This window comes from Puma concolor, chromosome F2, assembly GCF_028749965.1.
Source record: "Puma concolor isolate L17-30 chromosome F2, mPumCon1.1.hap2, whole genome shotgun sequence".
Classification (NCBI taxonomy): Eukaryota; Metazoa; Chordata; class Mammalia; order Carnivora; family Felidae; genus Puma; species Puma concolor.
The window spans coordinates 7,974,308-7,987,526 of NC_141684.1; the positions used below are offsets into that span (position 1 = coordinate 7,974,308).

The 13,219-nt window shown below is 50.2% G+C and overlaps 1 protein-coding gene across 5 annotated transcripts in view; it reads left to right on the top strand.

Annotated features, from left to right (window-relative positions):
• ZFAT (zinc finger and AT-hook domain containing) overlaps positions 1-13,219 on the top strand; it is a 350,311-nt gene that overhangs the window by 257,762 nt on the left and 79,330 nt on the right. For all 5 annotated transcript variants that reach the window (XR_015246882.1, XM_086695747.1, XM_086695746.1 and 2 more), the window contains 2 exons: positions 1,887-2,013; positions 4,636-4,766. Coding sequence is in view for 4 of the 5 variants with exons in the window: in XM_086695747.1 (XP_086551873.1) it covers positions 1,887-2,013; positions 4,636-4,766 (258 nt within the window). In the remaining variant the exon portion in view is untranslated. The remainder of the gene's footprint in view (positions 1-1,886; positions 2,014-4,635; positions 4,767-13,219) is intronic.

Here is a 13,219-nt window from a genome sequence, read left to right on the forward strand (position 1 = left end):
AACCGTTATTTACTTGATCTCAGTGGCCTCAGTGCCCTTATCCATGCAGTGAGGCTGGTAATACCCAGCAGGTCAAAAGGATTGAAAGACAAGATATTCAAAACGCTGAGGTCTGTATCTGGTCCCTGGGAGGCCCCCAGGGTTCGGCAGCTACTGTGGTTATTGGTGGGGGTGGTGGCATGTGTGGCCAACCTCCCATCCTCATCGAGGGGAGAACGTATAGTCCTCTGGTGTTTCAAGTTCATGCCGCAAGGATTTGCCCTCTGTTCATAGGGATCAGAATGCCATTTCTTGACCTAAAACCCATGTCTCCTGGTCAGTTAGTGCTTCCATAAGTACGTGTGGTCATGGCCCTCTGCTCCGAAGGCCGTGCTTCTTGCAGATGCCAACACGTTACGCAGAGCGTCGAATCCGACACAGGTCGTTGGCACAAAGCCACGTACTCGACTCCAGAAGCAAGACAGAAGAGCAGCCAAGAAGCCGGTCTCAGGTGCTGGGTTACCTGTGGGGTGACGAGCTGCCTATGCCACACTGGTCGGGTCCTCCCCACTTGTGGTTGGGACGCAGAACCCCCCTCCCCCCATGAGAAAGAAGCCATCGTGTGTGGGTCCTGTTTTTCACAGGCTAAGACGTTGCTTGGATCCAGCCATTGTCAGGCAACACGTGGCTTACCGGTAAAGGAAGTAGGCTTTTTTTATTTTGTTCATCTGTGCATTCAGCACATATTTATTGGGTGTCTGCTACAGGTCAGGCTGGAAACCCTGACATGAACTTGGCCCCTTGCCTGGAAAGGAATAACCACCTGGCATTCTGAGCTGTATCAGTTACCACGAAGTGCTCACGGAGCATGGGAACTTCGGCTCCTATAAATTTTGTGCGAGGTCCTCCCTTTTGTTCTTTCTTGGTGCCGTTCGTGTTTCCTGCCTTCTAGCTCACCCACACTCCCCACCTCTTCCAGAAAGAGAGCATTATTGATGCAGATTTCTTGTGGAAATTCTGTTCCTCCTCTTCTCTCCTTGGGGCACAAGGTACCTGTGAATGTCACTCCAGCCCCTCCCACCCTCGCGACTCCTGATTTTGCAGATACATTTCCCGTGGTCTGTTGTTTATTGTATCCTTCATATGAAAATGAGAGTGGCCCGAATAGCCGAGGCTCCCTGAGCGCTGGGTGCCAGCACGTGTTACGGTGTTTCCCGCCCCCTTCCTTCCACCCGCAGCTCTGCTGTGCCCTCCTTCCGTCAGCCTGATGGCTCAAGGCCCCGGGCCCAGGCAGGTTCCGGCAGCACTGACAGCAGTGGGAGGAGACAACGGCACGTACGAGACTCTCCGCGCATGTCTCATCTCTAAATACGAACAGCACACTCCGTTCCCTAAGGCAAGAGTGTGTACCAGGAAGCTTTCCACCAAAGCTGGTTTCACAGCGTCTTGGTGGGTCACCTGGGTGGCTCAGTCGGTTTAGCGTCTGACTTCTGTTTAGGTGGTGAGCTCACGGTTCATGATTTCGAGCCCTGCGTTGGACGCTGTGCTGACAGCTCAGAGCCGGGAGCCTGCTTCGGATTCTGTGGTTCTCTCTTCCCTGTTCCTCCGCTGCTTGGTCGTTCTCTCTCTCTCTCTCTCTCTCTCTCTCTCTCAAGAATAAATAAACGTTAAATAAAACAAAATAAATAAAATGAAATAATAAAATCGTCTTGGTATTTGCAAGGAGAAGTTTCCTTTTTGGGAAGTGTGTTTTTATTGGAACAGCGGATTTCTCAGGGACGCCAGGTGCATGAGGTGCCACAGGGGCTCCTCGTGCGTATTGATTTGGTCTCAGTACGTTACCCTGGGGCTTGTGGGTAAGTAACAGGTGGCCTTCTGGATCACTCAGATGATCTGTTTTCGTTTAGCCAGCAACAGAAGCCCCCGAGGAGCCCTCCACCCAGTACGTGCACATCACAGAAGCCGAAGAGGACGTTCAGGGCACGCAGGCAGCCGTGGCGGCGCTCCAGGATCTGAGATACACTTCCGAGAGCGGTGAGAGTGCGCGCTCGGTCCCCTTGCGCACCTTCGAGCTGCCTTCCAGCTGGTCTGCAGCAGGCAGGCGGAGTGAGTGAATCTGTGAGGGAGCGGTGTCTGTGAATCGGTCCCCTTCAGCATCCTTGGCCCACCATTTGGACCGCAGGGGGCCCCCGCCGTCAGACTGGGAGGCCTCCGCCCCCTGATAGGAGCCCAGGAAGCTCAGCAGAGGCAGAACTTGACGGCCGTGCGGCCAGGCCTCCGCACGTACGGTGAGAAGAGGGCTTTGCTGTAAGTGGCCGGCTGAGCCCTGGAGTGGGCCTGCCGTCTGGGTTTCTGTCCCATCCTTGGCTGCCTCGTGGGCCTGTCTCCCAGGGGGCTGGTTCCAGCTCCAGGGGCAACAGCGGCCTCGCCAGGGCCGCCCTGCGGAGCTCCGAGCCCAGCACTGCCTGCTTCCCAGCCGCCTGAAAAGCCCCGAAGCAGGATTTCTGTGTCAACAGTCATCACTCTGAAATGCCAGATCAGTTTTAAGTTCAAACCACTCTGCCAGCCTGGTGGTGATTGCGGCATGAAGCTTAGAGATGTTTTCCTAGCGCCCTGTCTAGCACACAAACCCCAGTTAATGTGTAACCATAGCCCGATTTGCATTCGGAGGAAGGCATTAAGTAGAGGCAGGATGGGAAATTGCCATTTTTTCCCAGTTGTTAAAGCCCTGAAGAGCAGGTTGTAGGAAGCCTGTGCGGAACACTCCTTGGGGCTGTTGCTTCGGGGCTGTGCTCACTGGGCCGCCGAGCTCGCGGGGACTCAGGAGAGCGGACAGGGTGGCCCGGCCCTGGCTGTTAAATGGGGCATCCAGAGCAGAGGCCCGGCCTGAACCTGTGCTTCCTTCCTTCGTGTTCAGTGACTTCAGCAGTTGTTCAAACTCTGGCCTTGGCCTGTCTGTCGTCATTCCTGACACATACACGCACACACACACACACACACACACACACACCCCTTCTAAAGCCTCTCTGGGGTTTCTTCCTGGCACTTGGACTAAAGCTCAGACTTTGCACCCATGCAGCCAGGCTGGGCTGCTCTGGGTCCTGGTGCCCTGCCCTGTGTCGCCTGCCTCCTGTCTCTGTGCCTGCTGTCCTGCATGGGCTGTGCAGGCACGGCCTTCCTCTGTGCACCGCCCTGTGTGAACTCTGTTCCCTGCATGGTTTTTCTGGCCACCTGCCTGCACCTTCAGTGTTCAGATCATATGTCGCCTGCTCGGGACCCATGCGACGTTTCTGCTGTGTTCCCTGATTGCCTCCCAATACGGGACCAACATGGTGTGGTGATAATTTGCTTACAAATCTGTCTCAGGAGCCCGTGAGTCCCGGGAGGAGGGGAGAGAGTGTTAGATGGAGGCCGATTCCCTGCTGGGAGCCACGCTCCTGGTGACAGGCTTGATAAATGGTCACTGAGGGAGCAAGCGCATGAGGAATTAAACCTTACTCTAGCTCAGTAAGGTTTTTGGGTAAATGTTTTGTTTAGTCTTTGGATGTTCAGACTGGCTGGCTGCAAGGCACAGTTGACACATTTCCCTTAAGCAGAGAGTGTGTGTGCACGTGTATCTGTGTGTGTCTGTGCTGGTGTCTTTGCATGCACACGTGTGTGCGTGTGTGTGTGTGTGTGTGTGTGTGTGTGTGTGTGTGTGTGTAGGGGAACGCCAGGGTGGTGCAATGTGAATACATACAAGTCGCTAACGCTGTCATCGTCCCAGTCCCATGCCAGCGCCTGCCCTCCACATCGCACACATCACGTTCCCCTCCTCCGTCTCTTACTGACGGACTCACATTGGGCCGTGGCCCAAGGAAAACGGGTCCACGGGGATGCAGACGCGCACGGAGACTTGGTAACATGATGCTAACACAGAGATCATGCGGTAATTTCCCTTTTAGTGAGTTAGCGATCAGGGTCAGAGTGCCGTGTTCAGAAGAGTCGCAGATGGCCAAGCAGATGGTGAGAGCAGGCAGGGTCTATACTCCGTAGCTGCCCTGATGGTACGGATTCCAATCTTCTGAGATGATTAAAATAGAACCCCAAGCTTAAACTGGTTTGGCATTCTGAAGCCCACCGGTTTCAATAATTGAGACATCCTGGGATGTTCTGTCCTAGCATGTGTGATTTATTTGGCACGCTCTCTTGGCCACCTGCTGTGCGTGTGCTCACGGGACCCTGTTTGCTGTTTGCTGTGCGGGCTGGGACTTCTCAGGGGTCTGTTTGGAGAAGCAGGCTTGTGTCACCAAGTGTGGATTCAGAGCATCTGGGCTTCAGCTCTGGCTTTGGGCTGTGACTGACCCAGTGACCCCAGGCAAGTCTCCTGTCTTTCTTGTGCAGAGGTAACCAATCCACGAAATGTGGGTGTCTCATCACCATGTCATCTCCCCACAGGATCGTTTGGGGTTTTGAGATGTTCTTATAGAAAGTGCTTTAAAGCTATCAAATACCACATGGATTATTCTGTTGTTAGAGCGAGCGATTGCTGAGAACCCATGCCTCCCCTGAAGAAGACACCACCCAAGAATGGCCTCTGTTAAGGTCTGGTTTTGCACTCAGTGCCCTCCAGTGCCACTGGGCTTAATGCTGTCCTGTTTGTTTCTTCCTTGTAAGGGGACCGACTTGACCCCACGGCTGTGAACATCCTCCAGCAGATCATCGAGCTGGGCACCGAGGCCCATGATGCCACCGCTGTGGCCTCAGTGGTTGCCATGGCTCCAGGGACAGTGACTGTCGTGAAACAGGTAAGGACCCTCCCCTGCCTCTTAAGTGTCATCCCCTCACACCGCCACATGCCCTCTCTCTCTCCTTCCCTGTGGGTTTTCAAGGCCTAATTTACCTACAGTGGGGTTTGGAAAGAGAGAGAGCTCAGTCTCACGCATTTCTTACTCTGCCTCCGATTATTATGGGCTCGTGTCTTCAGGAGCTCCGTGTGTGGAGGTATGCTTTAGGGGAGAGGAATAATACAGTTTTTAAAATTATGGAAACTTCATTTATTTCTCTTCAGAGAATCCCAGAGTGAAAATGAGCAGATGTGGACACACTTGGACACATCTGTCACGAAAAGCAGCCCTCGGTGCCAAAGGCACCAGCGAGTAGAGTGGGGACCGTGGGGACCGTGGGGACAGGCAGAGAAGCCAGGAGGGCTTCCCCGTGGACCCCACGGACCACGGGCTGGCCGTATTAGATATGCAGCGTCACCTGGCCGATGGCTGAGCCAATGGGGAGGAAATCATCCGGTTTTGAATCACGGTGACTCTCCTTAATTGACAGTTAAACAGTTTGGCTCATTTCCACCCCCAGAGACCTTACCAGCTGTTAAAATGCAGTGTGTTTGGGAATTAGATCATCCTTTTGTTCTGTCTGTACCTATCTCTCTACTGCCTCTTGCTTTGTTTTACAAAAGATTTAGTCCAGCTTACCCAAGCACTTAAAAAAAGCAAAACAACAGTAAACACATCAGACTCGGGCAAAGTTCAAGTTCACGGAGTAAGGTGAAATGCACACTGTAGAGTTTTATGCAGTTAACTGTTCCTGTAGCCGTTCGTTCAGGAGGTACTTCGTAAACACCCCCTCTCACTGGGCAGCATGCCTGGGGTTCCAGGAGAGAACCAGTGCCTGCCATCAACATGGTTACTCTCTCGTGGGAAAAAAGTAAGACACACATGAACGAGTGAGACACAAAGGGTGTCAGATGGCGAATGAGTGCGGAGGAGGAAAGTGAAAGGAGGAGGAGGCCTGTGGGCCCAGGAGTGTGCTTGGGGGCTGTTTAGAAAGGACTGTCGGCTAGATTGCTGATGTTTGAGCAGAGCCCTGGGAGAGGCGTGTGTTATGGGAGGTATGCATGTTAGACGGTGAATTTGGTACTGAATCGTAGAAGGGTAAAGCAGGAAACCGGCAACACGAACTTCGTAGAAGGAGTGGGTTTTCTTGGCACAAATAAAGATGTTTCTTAGTGCGGCTCTGACATGAGGACCCGTGGGTGCCGTGCCCCCAGCAACCTCCCTTTGATACATGGGAAGTACGCTTCCCGAGCTGTCTCCACGCCGGTGCCCCCAAGTGTGCCCAGGCCACAATGCAAAGCATGAAACCCAGGTGACAGAATTCTCTGTGGAGTTAGTACGTTCTGGTTCGACTCCGGCTTTCCTGACCTGCAGACAAAACTCAGCATGTCTAGGTGAACGTGTGGACCGCGTATCCCAGAAACGCTTCTCAGTTGGTGTGGTTTCTCTCAACAAGATCCTGCACAGAAGTCGCGCAGTGGGATGTGGCGTTTCGGTCTGCAGGGCCCTGGCGCCGGTGGGTTGGGAACAGACCCGCACGCCTTGTTGCTAACCACTCTATTAGCTTCCTTTTGTATTTACGAGGTCGCTGTCTTCCGACTGTCTTACTGTAGCTTTTCTGAAACTGGTTTTCCGCACCGTGACCTGTGGAGTCCTCAGCTGGGCCTGGCGCTTCAGGAAGGGTCTTGCCGGTTTCCCTGCCAAATTCTTTTGAGGATTATAGGAAGGTGCTCCCGACGGTGATTTGCCACTGCTCCGGGACGTGATGTATTGAGCGTCGCAGGCAGTGCAGGACACAGCTTAGATGTGCTTCAAGGCATCAGGCTGCCAGCACCACATGGGATGAGGCAGATAAGCCTCCAGTCCGACCAGTGTAAACAGGTACAGTGTGTTTTGGTGGCAGAAAACAGTGGCATCCTTTAGAGAATCTTGTGGTTTTTTGGAAACTCAGGGCGAGGAGGAGCATCCGTGTCCTGCACAGTCTGGAGCAGCTGCATTTGGAAATGTTCCCCAAGAGTGTGTGTCCTCGTCACCATCCTGCCTGTCTGGCCTGGGACCTCGCTGGCTGGGGCTGTTGCTACTTAATGGGTGAAGGATGGACAGATGGACCGGTGAGCGGACAGCAAACACCCCTTCCTTTGGCAAAGGGGTTGCAGTGTGTTAAAGAATGCCCTCTGAACTCAGTTATCCTATCATTGAAATGTCGAGATGGCTGTTTTTATTAGAGAAATTGGTGTGATATTTTTCTTCTTTTCTGAAACTCTGGTCTAGGATTTTTCAGCAGAGGAATTACCTCTGCATGACGAGTATGCTTGCACCACTGCGGTGTGGACTCTAGCGTACCTGTTGACGTAAAATATTGCCCTTCCTTCCCCGTGCAGGGGACCTCGGTGCTGGGGATTTCGTCCTGCTGCAACCCAAAATAATAACACACATAGTAGTTGCTCAGTAAATGTTTGTTAAGTGGGATGGAGGGAGCTCTGGTTTTCACCTTTTGAATTATATCCCGTAGAACAGTACTGGGAAGGAAAAAGCAAGATCACCTTGTCAGTAAAGTGCATGGCATGTGTTGCAGAAAAAAAGGTTTTCAAGTTGCTACTGGATAGCTTATTTTGAGATCTTTTTCAGCTTTCCAGTTTTATACATATCTTCCACAGGGCCAAAAACATTCCAGGTTGTGTGTGAATGGATTCTGGAGGTTTAAAAATCTCAAGATTTCTTTCCCACATGAAAAAATAGTTATATGCTCTGTTCCTAATTTTATTTTTTCCCAGTTTATTAATGTTGATTGAAACGATGTTTTCTTTACAATTTTTTTTAACATTTATTTATTTTTGAGAGAGAGAGAGAGAGAGAGAGAGAGAGAGAGAGGCTGAAAGAGAGGGAGACACAGAATCTGAAGCAGGCTCCAGGCTCTGAGCTGTCAGCACAGACCCCGATGCGGGGCTCAAACCCACGAACTATGAGATCATGACCTGAGCCAAAGTTGGACACCTAACCGACCTAGCCACCCAGGCGCCCCAGAAAGGATCTTTTCTATATGAAAGTGAATCAGTGATCATTGAAAGTGGTTAATTTCCAGTCTTTTTGGGTTTTCAGTTTCTGGGTTGAAAATACCAGCAGGCTTGGTGGGTAGGCTGGGGGTGATTGGAAGCAAAGAGCTAAGAAAAAATGGTTTCTTGGGTTGCTTTCTTCTTGTTCTTAAATGAGACATGGAAAAGACTTCGCCCATAATTCAGACCGTTTAAATTTTCAGTTGGACACAGAAACATGTCCTCAACGATTTCGTGTCACATCTTTTTTCTCAAGTGTCAGCATTAGAAACAGATTCGCGGGGATCGAGTGTCTCGAAGTGTTCAGGAGGACGAGTCCTTACGCATACCGCACCAGCCGGGCCCGGGGAGACGCTCGAGAGCTTTTAGTGCAACTAATTGCATTTGTGAAGACCAGACAGCTTTCGATAAATAAATTGGTTTCTCCCCCCCCGCCCCCCCGCCTTTTGTTAAATCTTGATTTAGGGTTTTATGAGGAGGAAATTTATCTTTGATTAATAAAACTGCCTTCAGTAGATGAAGGGTGAGACCTGCCAGCACAGGAAATATTAGTATAAGCATCTCTGAGTCAGTTACTTAAAGAAAAAACAGATGCACCACCACCACCTCTGTGGCTCACGGCTTAAATGCCCCTTTGCTGTTTTTCTGGATCAAAATGTATGTTCGAGACTGAAAGCTAACATTTTATGTACTGATGTACAGCATCCGCTTAGCAGACGGCCCATCTGCGGTGCACTCGTCACCGTGTGCGGCATCATGGTTCCCTCGCTCCTCTGGCTGCTGCTGCGACAAATGGCCCCCGAGTGAGTGGCTTCAGACTGCACAAATGTATTACCGAATAATTCTGGATGTCAGAAGTCTAAAATGGATTTCACTGGGCCAGAATGAAGGCTTCGACAGCTGCGTTCCTCCTGGGAAGGATTCCCTCTCTTGCCTTTTCCAGCATCGAGAGGCCCCGGCATCCCCGACCTGAGGCTCCCTTCCTCCACCTACAGGGCCAGCGAGGGCAGAGCGAGCCTTCTCACACCCCATCGCTCTGGCCTCTGCTTTCTCGCCTCGTTGCTTTCGCTCAGTCAGGCCCTCCTGCCTCCGTCTCATAAGGACCCTCGTGATTACATTAGGTCCTCCCAGATAATCCGGGATAATCTCCCTATCTCAAGGCCCTTAACTTAATCACATCTGCAAAGTCCCCTTTGTCCTGCAAGGTAACATTCTTCAATTCTGGGGATTAGGGCATGGACCTCTTTGAGGTGGGGGCGCGTTAGTCTGTCTACCATGCTGGGTTCTGTGGTTAAGATAGGTCCTGCTCTCAAGAGGCAGATAAACCTGGCGAAGGAAATGATTCACTCTTTTATTCAGCAAGCACCCCTGAGCTGCTTCGACCAGCCTGGTGCTGTTCTTGGCTGTTTCACTGAACAGAACAAACGAATGGTACGCTTGAGCTTACTTTCTTTTTTTTTTTTTTTAATTTATTTATTTTGGGTGGTAATGGAAACACAAGCGGGACAGGGGCAGAGAGAGAGAGAGGAAGAGAGAGAATCCCAGCATGGAGCCCAGCGTGGGGCTCGAACTCCTGAACCATAAGATCATGACCTGAGCTGAAACCAAGAGTCTGATGCTCAACCGACTGAACCCCGCCCCCCCCCAGGCACCCCGAGGAGCATACCTTCTAATTGAGGGAGATAGCTAATGTGTACATGTACGATAAATAACATGGTATGCTGGAGGTGAAAGGGGAAAATAGGACCAGCAGAATTCAAGAGGTCTGAAAAATGCGGACCTTAAACAGGCAGCTCTACCTGAGAGTGATGAACGCCTTGGGGATGTCAGCCAGTGCCCCAAGGGTGCTGTAGGAGCACCAGGGGGCTGCCCACCTTGAACCTGGGTCTGGGATAGGGGCACGTGTTGGGCAGAAAGGGCTTCATGGACGCCATGATGCCCGAAGGGAGTTCTGGACGGTAGCAGGGAGTTGGGTGGGCACGGGGCTCCAGGCAGAGGAGAGAGCAGGAGCTGGTGGTCAGTGCTGGGTGACTAGATGCAGGGGGCGGGGGCAGGCGGGGCCCCACTTCAGTTAAATGATGGGCCCTCTTGCAAGCAGCAAGTGGTGACAGAGGAGTCACTGCCCAGAAGGACCTCAGCCTGGTCTCTCCCTTCACTGTCCCTTCCCACTGCTCAAAGACCAGTGAAGAAAGCCTGAGTCCAGACAGCCCACAGCTTCCTGTCACTTCTCGGAGCCAAATGTCCTTTCTCCATGGGCTTCTTGACCTGTGTTACCCCTCTTGAAGGCATGTTGGCATTTTTGACAAATCATAGTTTCCAGGTTTTTCCATTCAGTCACAGAACCCAAGCAGTGAATCTGCTCTGAGCATTCCTGCCATTTGGTGATCAGAGGAACCCCTTGTCCTCTCTGATACTGTCACTGACACTGGGCATGGCCTCAGAGCCTGGTCCCCAGGCCAGCACGTGCACCACACCCCTTTCTTCCATGTTTCTGAATAGTAAGGAGACTTTATAATCACTCAGCGTTTTCCTTTTAAGAAGGTCAGGATGAGTGAACAGGTGGTTTTTATGATATGGGTCTTTTTGAGTTAAAAAAAAAAAAAGCGTGTTGCTTATTACTGTTGAGGGTGACCCCTAGACAGCAGTTGGGGAGGGTGGGTGCATTGCGGGGCATCACCCTCTGGGGCTGTGGGGGTATCTGTCTGGGGAAGGACCTCTGAGCTGCAGGTGGAGTGGATATGTATTATTCATTCATTTGTTTGCTTTTAAAATCCAGTAGCCTTTCAGGGTCCATGTGGTATTTGTGGCCTGTCTGGAGCATTTCCGTGTGCCCAGGGACCGACCTGTCACAGGGTTAGTCCAGGCGAGGCTGTCCGGGGGCATGCACTTTGCCAAGCTCACTTCTCTGTGACTCAGTTACCATTTCTGCTGAGACTTGATGAAAAAGCACGCTGTATTAGTGTTGTCCCGAGAAACAGAACCAATGGTGTGTGTATGTGTGTATGTGGGTGCGTGTGCACGCGTGTATATCTGCATGTATACAGAGACTAATTATAAGGAATTGGCTCACCAGGTATGGAGGTTGACAGGTCCCAAGATGTACTCTCTGTAAGTTGGAGCCCCAAGCGCTGACAGTGTAGTTCACCTGCGTCTGAAGGCCGGGGCACCAGGAGAACTGATGTTCCAGTCTGCAAGCCAGGAGACTCAAAACCCGGGAAGAGCTGGAGTCCAAAGACAGGGAGAAAACCCAGTGTTCAATCTCCAGGGTAAGCAGGCAGGAGAAATTTTCTCCTTCAAGGAGAGCCAGCCTTTTGGCTGTGTCCAGGCTTTGGCTGATTGGGTGAGGCCCACTCACACTAGGAGGGCAGTCTGCTTTACTTAGTCCTTTACTTTAAATGTTTTTGTTTTTTTCTTTTTTCCTTTGCAGATTTTTACTTAAATTCTAGTTAGTATACAGTGCAGTATCGGTTTCAGGAGTAGAATTCCGTGATTCGTCACTTACATACAACACCCAGTGCTCATCCCAACCAGTGTCCTCCTTAATCCCCGTCATCCATCTCGCCCACCCCCCCACCTCCCTCCATCAACCCTCAGTTTGTTTTCCGTGGTTAAGACTCTCTCGTGGTTTGTTTCCCTCTCTTCTGTTCCTCTCCCCTTTCCCATATGTTCATCTGTTTTGTTTCATAAATTCCACATATGAGTGAAATCATATGCTAGTTGTCTTTCTCCTACTGACTTATTTCAATTATCATAATACACTCTAGCTCCATCCACGTCGTTGCAAACGGCAAGATTTTATTCTTTTTGATGGCCGAGTAATACTCCGTTGTATGGGTATATCACATCTTCTTTATCCATTGCCCAGTCTCCATAGTTTGGCCATTGTTGATAGTGTCACTATAAACATCAGGGTACATGGACCCCTACGGATCTGTAGTTTTGTATCCTGTGGGTAAATACCTAATAATGCAGTTGCTGGATTGTAGGGTAGTTCTAGTTTTAATTTTTTGAGGAACCGCCATACTGTTCTCCAGAGTGACTGCACCAGTTTGCATTCCCACCAACCGTGCACGAGGGTTCCCCTTTCTCCACATCCTCACCAACACCTGTTGTTTCCTGCGTTGTTAATTTTAGCTATTCTGACAGGTATGAGGTGGTATCTCATTGTGGTTTTGATTTGTATTTTCCTGATGATGAGTGATGTTGAGCATCTTTTCATGTGTCTGTCAGGCATCTGGATGTCTTCTTTGGAAAAGTCTATCCATGTCTTATGCCCATTTCTTCACTGGATTATTTGTTTTTTGGGTGCTGTGTTTGGTAAATCCTTTATAGATTTTGGATACCAGCCCTTTATCGGATATGTCATTTGCAAATATCTTCTCCCATTCTGTCGGTTGCCTTTAGTTTTGTTGATTGTTTCCTTCACTGTGCAGAAGCTTTTTATCTTGATGAAGTCTCAATAGTTCATTTTTCTTTTTGTTTCCCTTTCCTCCGGCAGAGTGTCTAGTAAGAAGTTGCTGCAGCTGAGGTCAGAGAGGTTGCTGCCTGTGTTCTCCTCTAGATTTTGATGGTTTCCTGTCTCACATTTAGGTCTTTCATCCATTTTGAATTTATTTTTGTGTATAGTATAAGAAAATGGTCCAGTTTCATTCTTCTGCATGTTGCTGTCCCGTTTTCCCAACACGTTTGTTGAAGAGATTATCTTTTTTGTTGTGTTGTTTATTTATTTTTGAGACAGAGAGAGAGAGAGTGAGTGAGTGGGGTAGGGGCAGAGAGACAGAGAGAGAGGAAGACACAGAATCTGAAGCAGGCTCCAGACTCCGAGCTGTCAGCACAGAGCCCAACGCGGGGCTCGAACTCACGAACTGTGAGATTATGACCTGAGCCGAAGTTGGATGCCCAATTGACTGAGCCACCCAGGTGCCCCGAAGAGACTGTCTTTTTTCCGTAGGATATTCTCTCCTGCTTTGTTGAAGATTAGTTGACCATATAGTTGTGGGTCCTTTACATTAAATGTTAATTTCATCCATAAACACCTTCACACAAACCATCGAGAATAATGTTTGACCAAATATCTGGGCATCCGGTGACCCAGTCTAGTTGACGCATGAAATTAACCATCACACATGTCTGTGTGCATTTCACAGTGTCAGCCGAAGGTCATTGTTTGCTCCAGGCAGTTATTTAGTGAAATACCTAGTTGTCACAGAAATGACTTTGATTTACAGATTTCAGAGAGTTTTGGCAGCTTCCGGAAAGCATACATATTTTGGTAGATGTACATGTCTCTCACAGTTGATGTTTCAGTTCAAGGCTCAGGAATGAGCTCCCATCCTGCAGATTCTTGAGGGGGTCACAGTT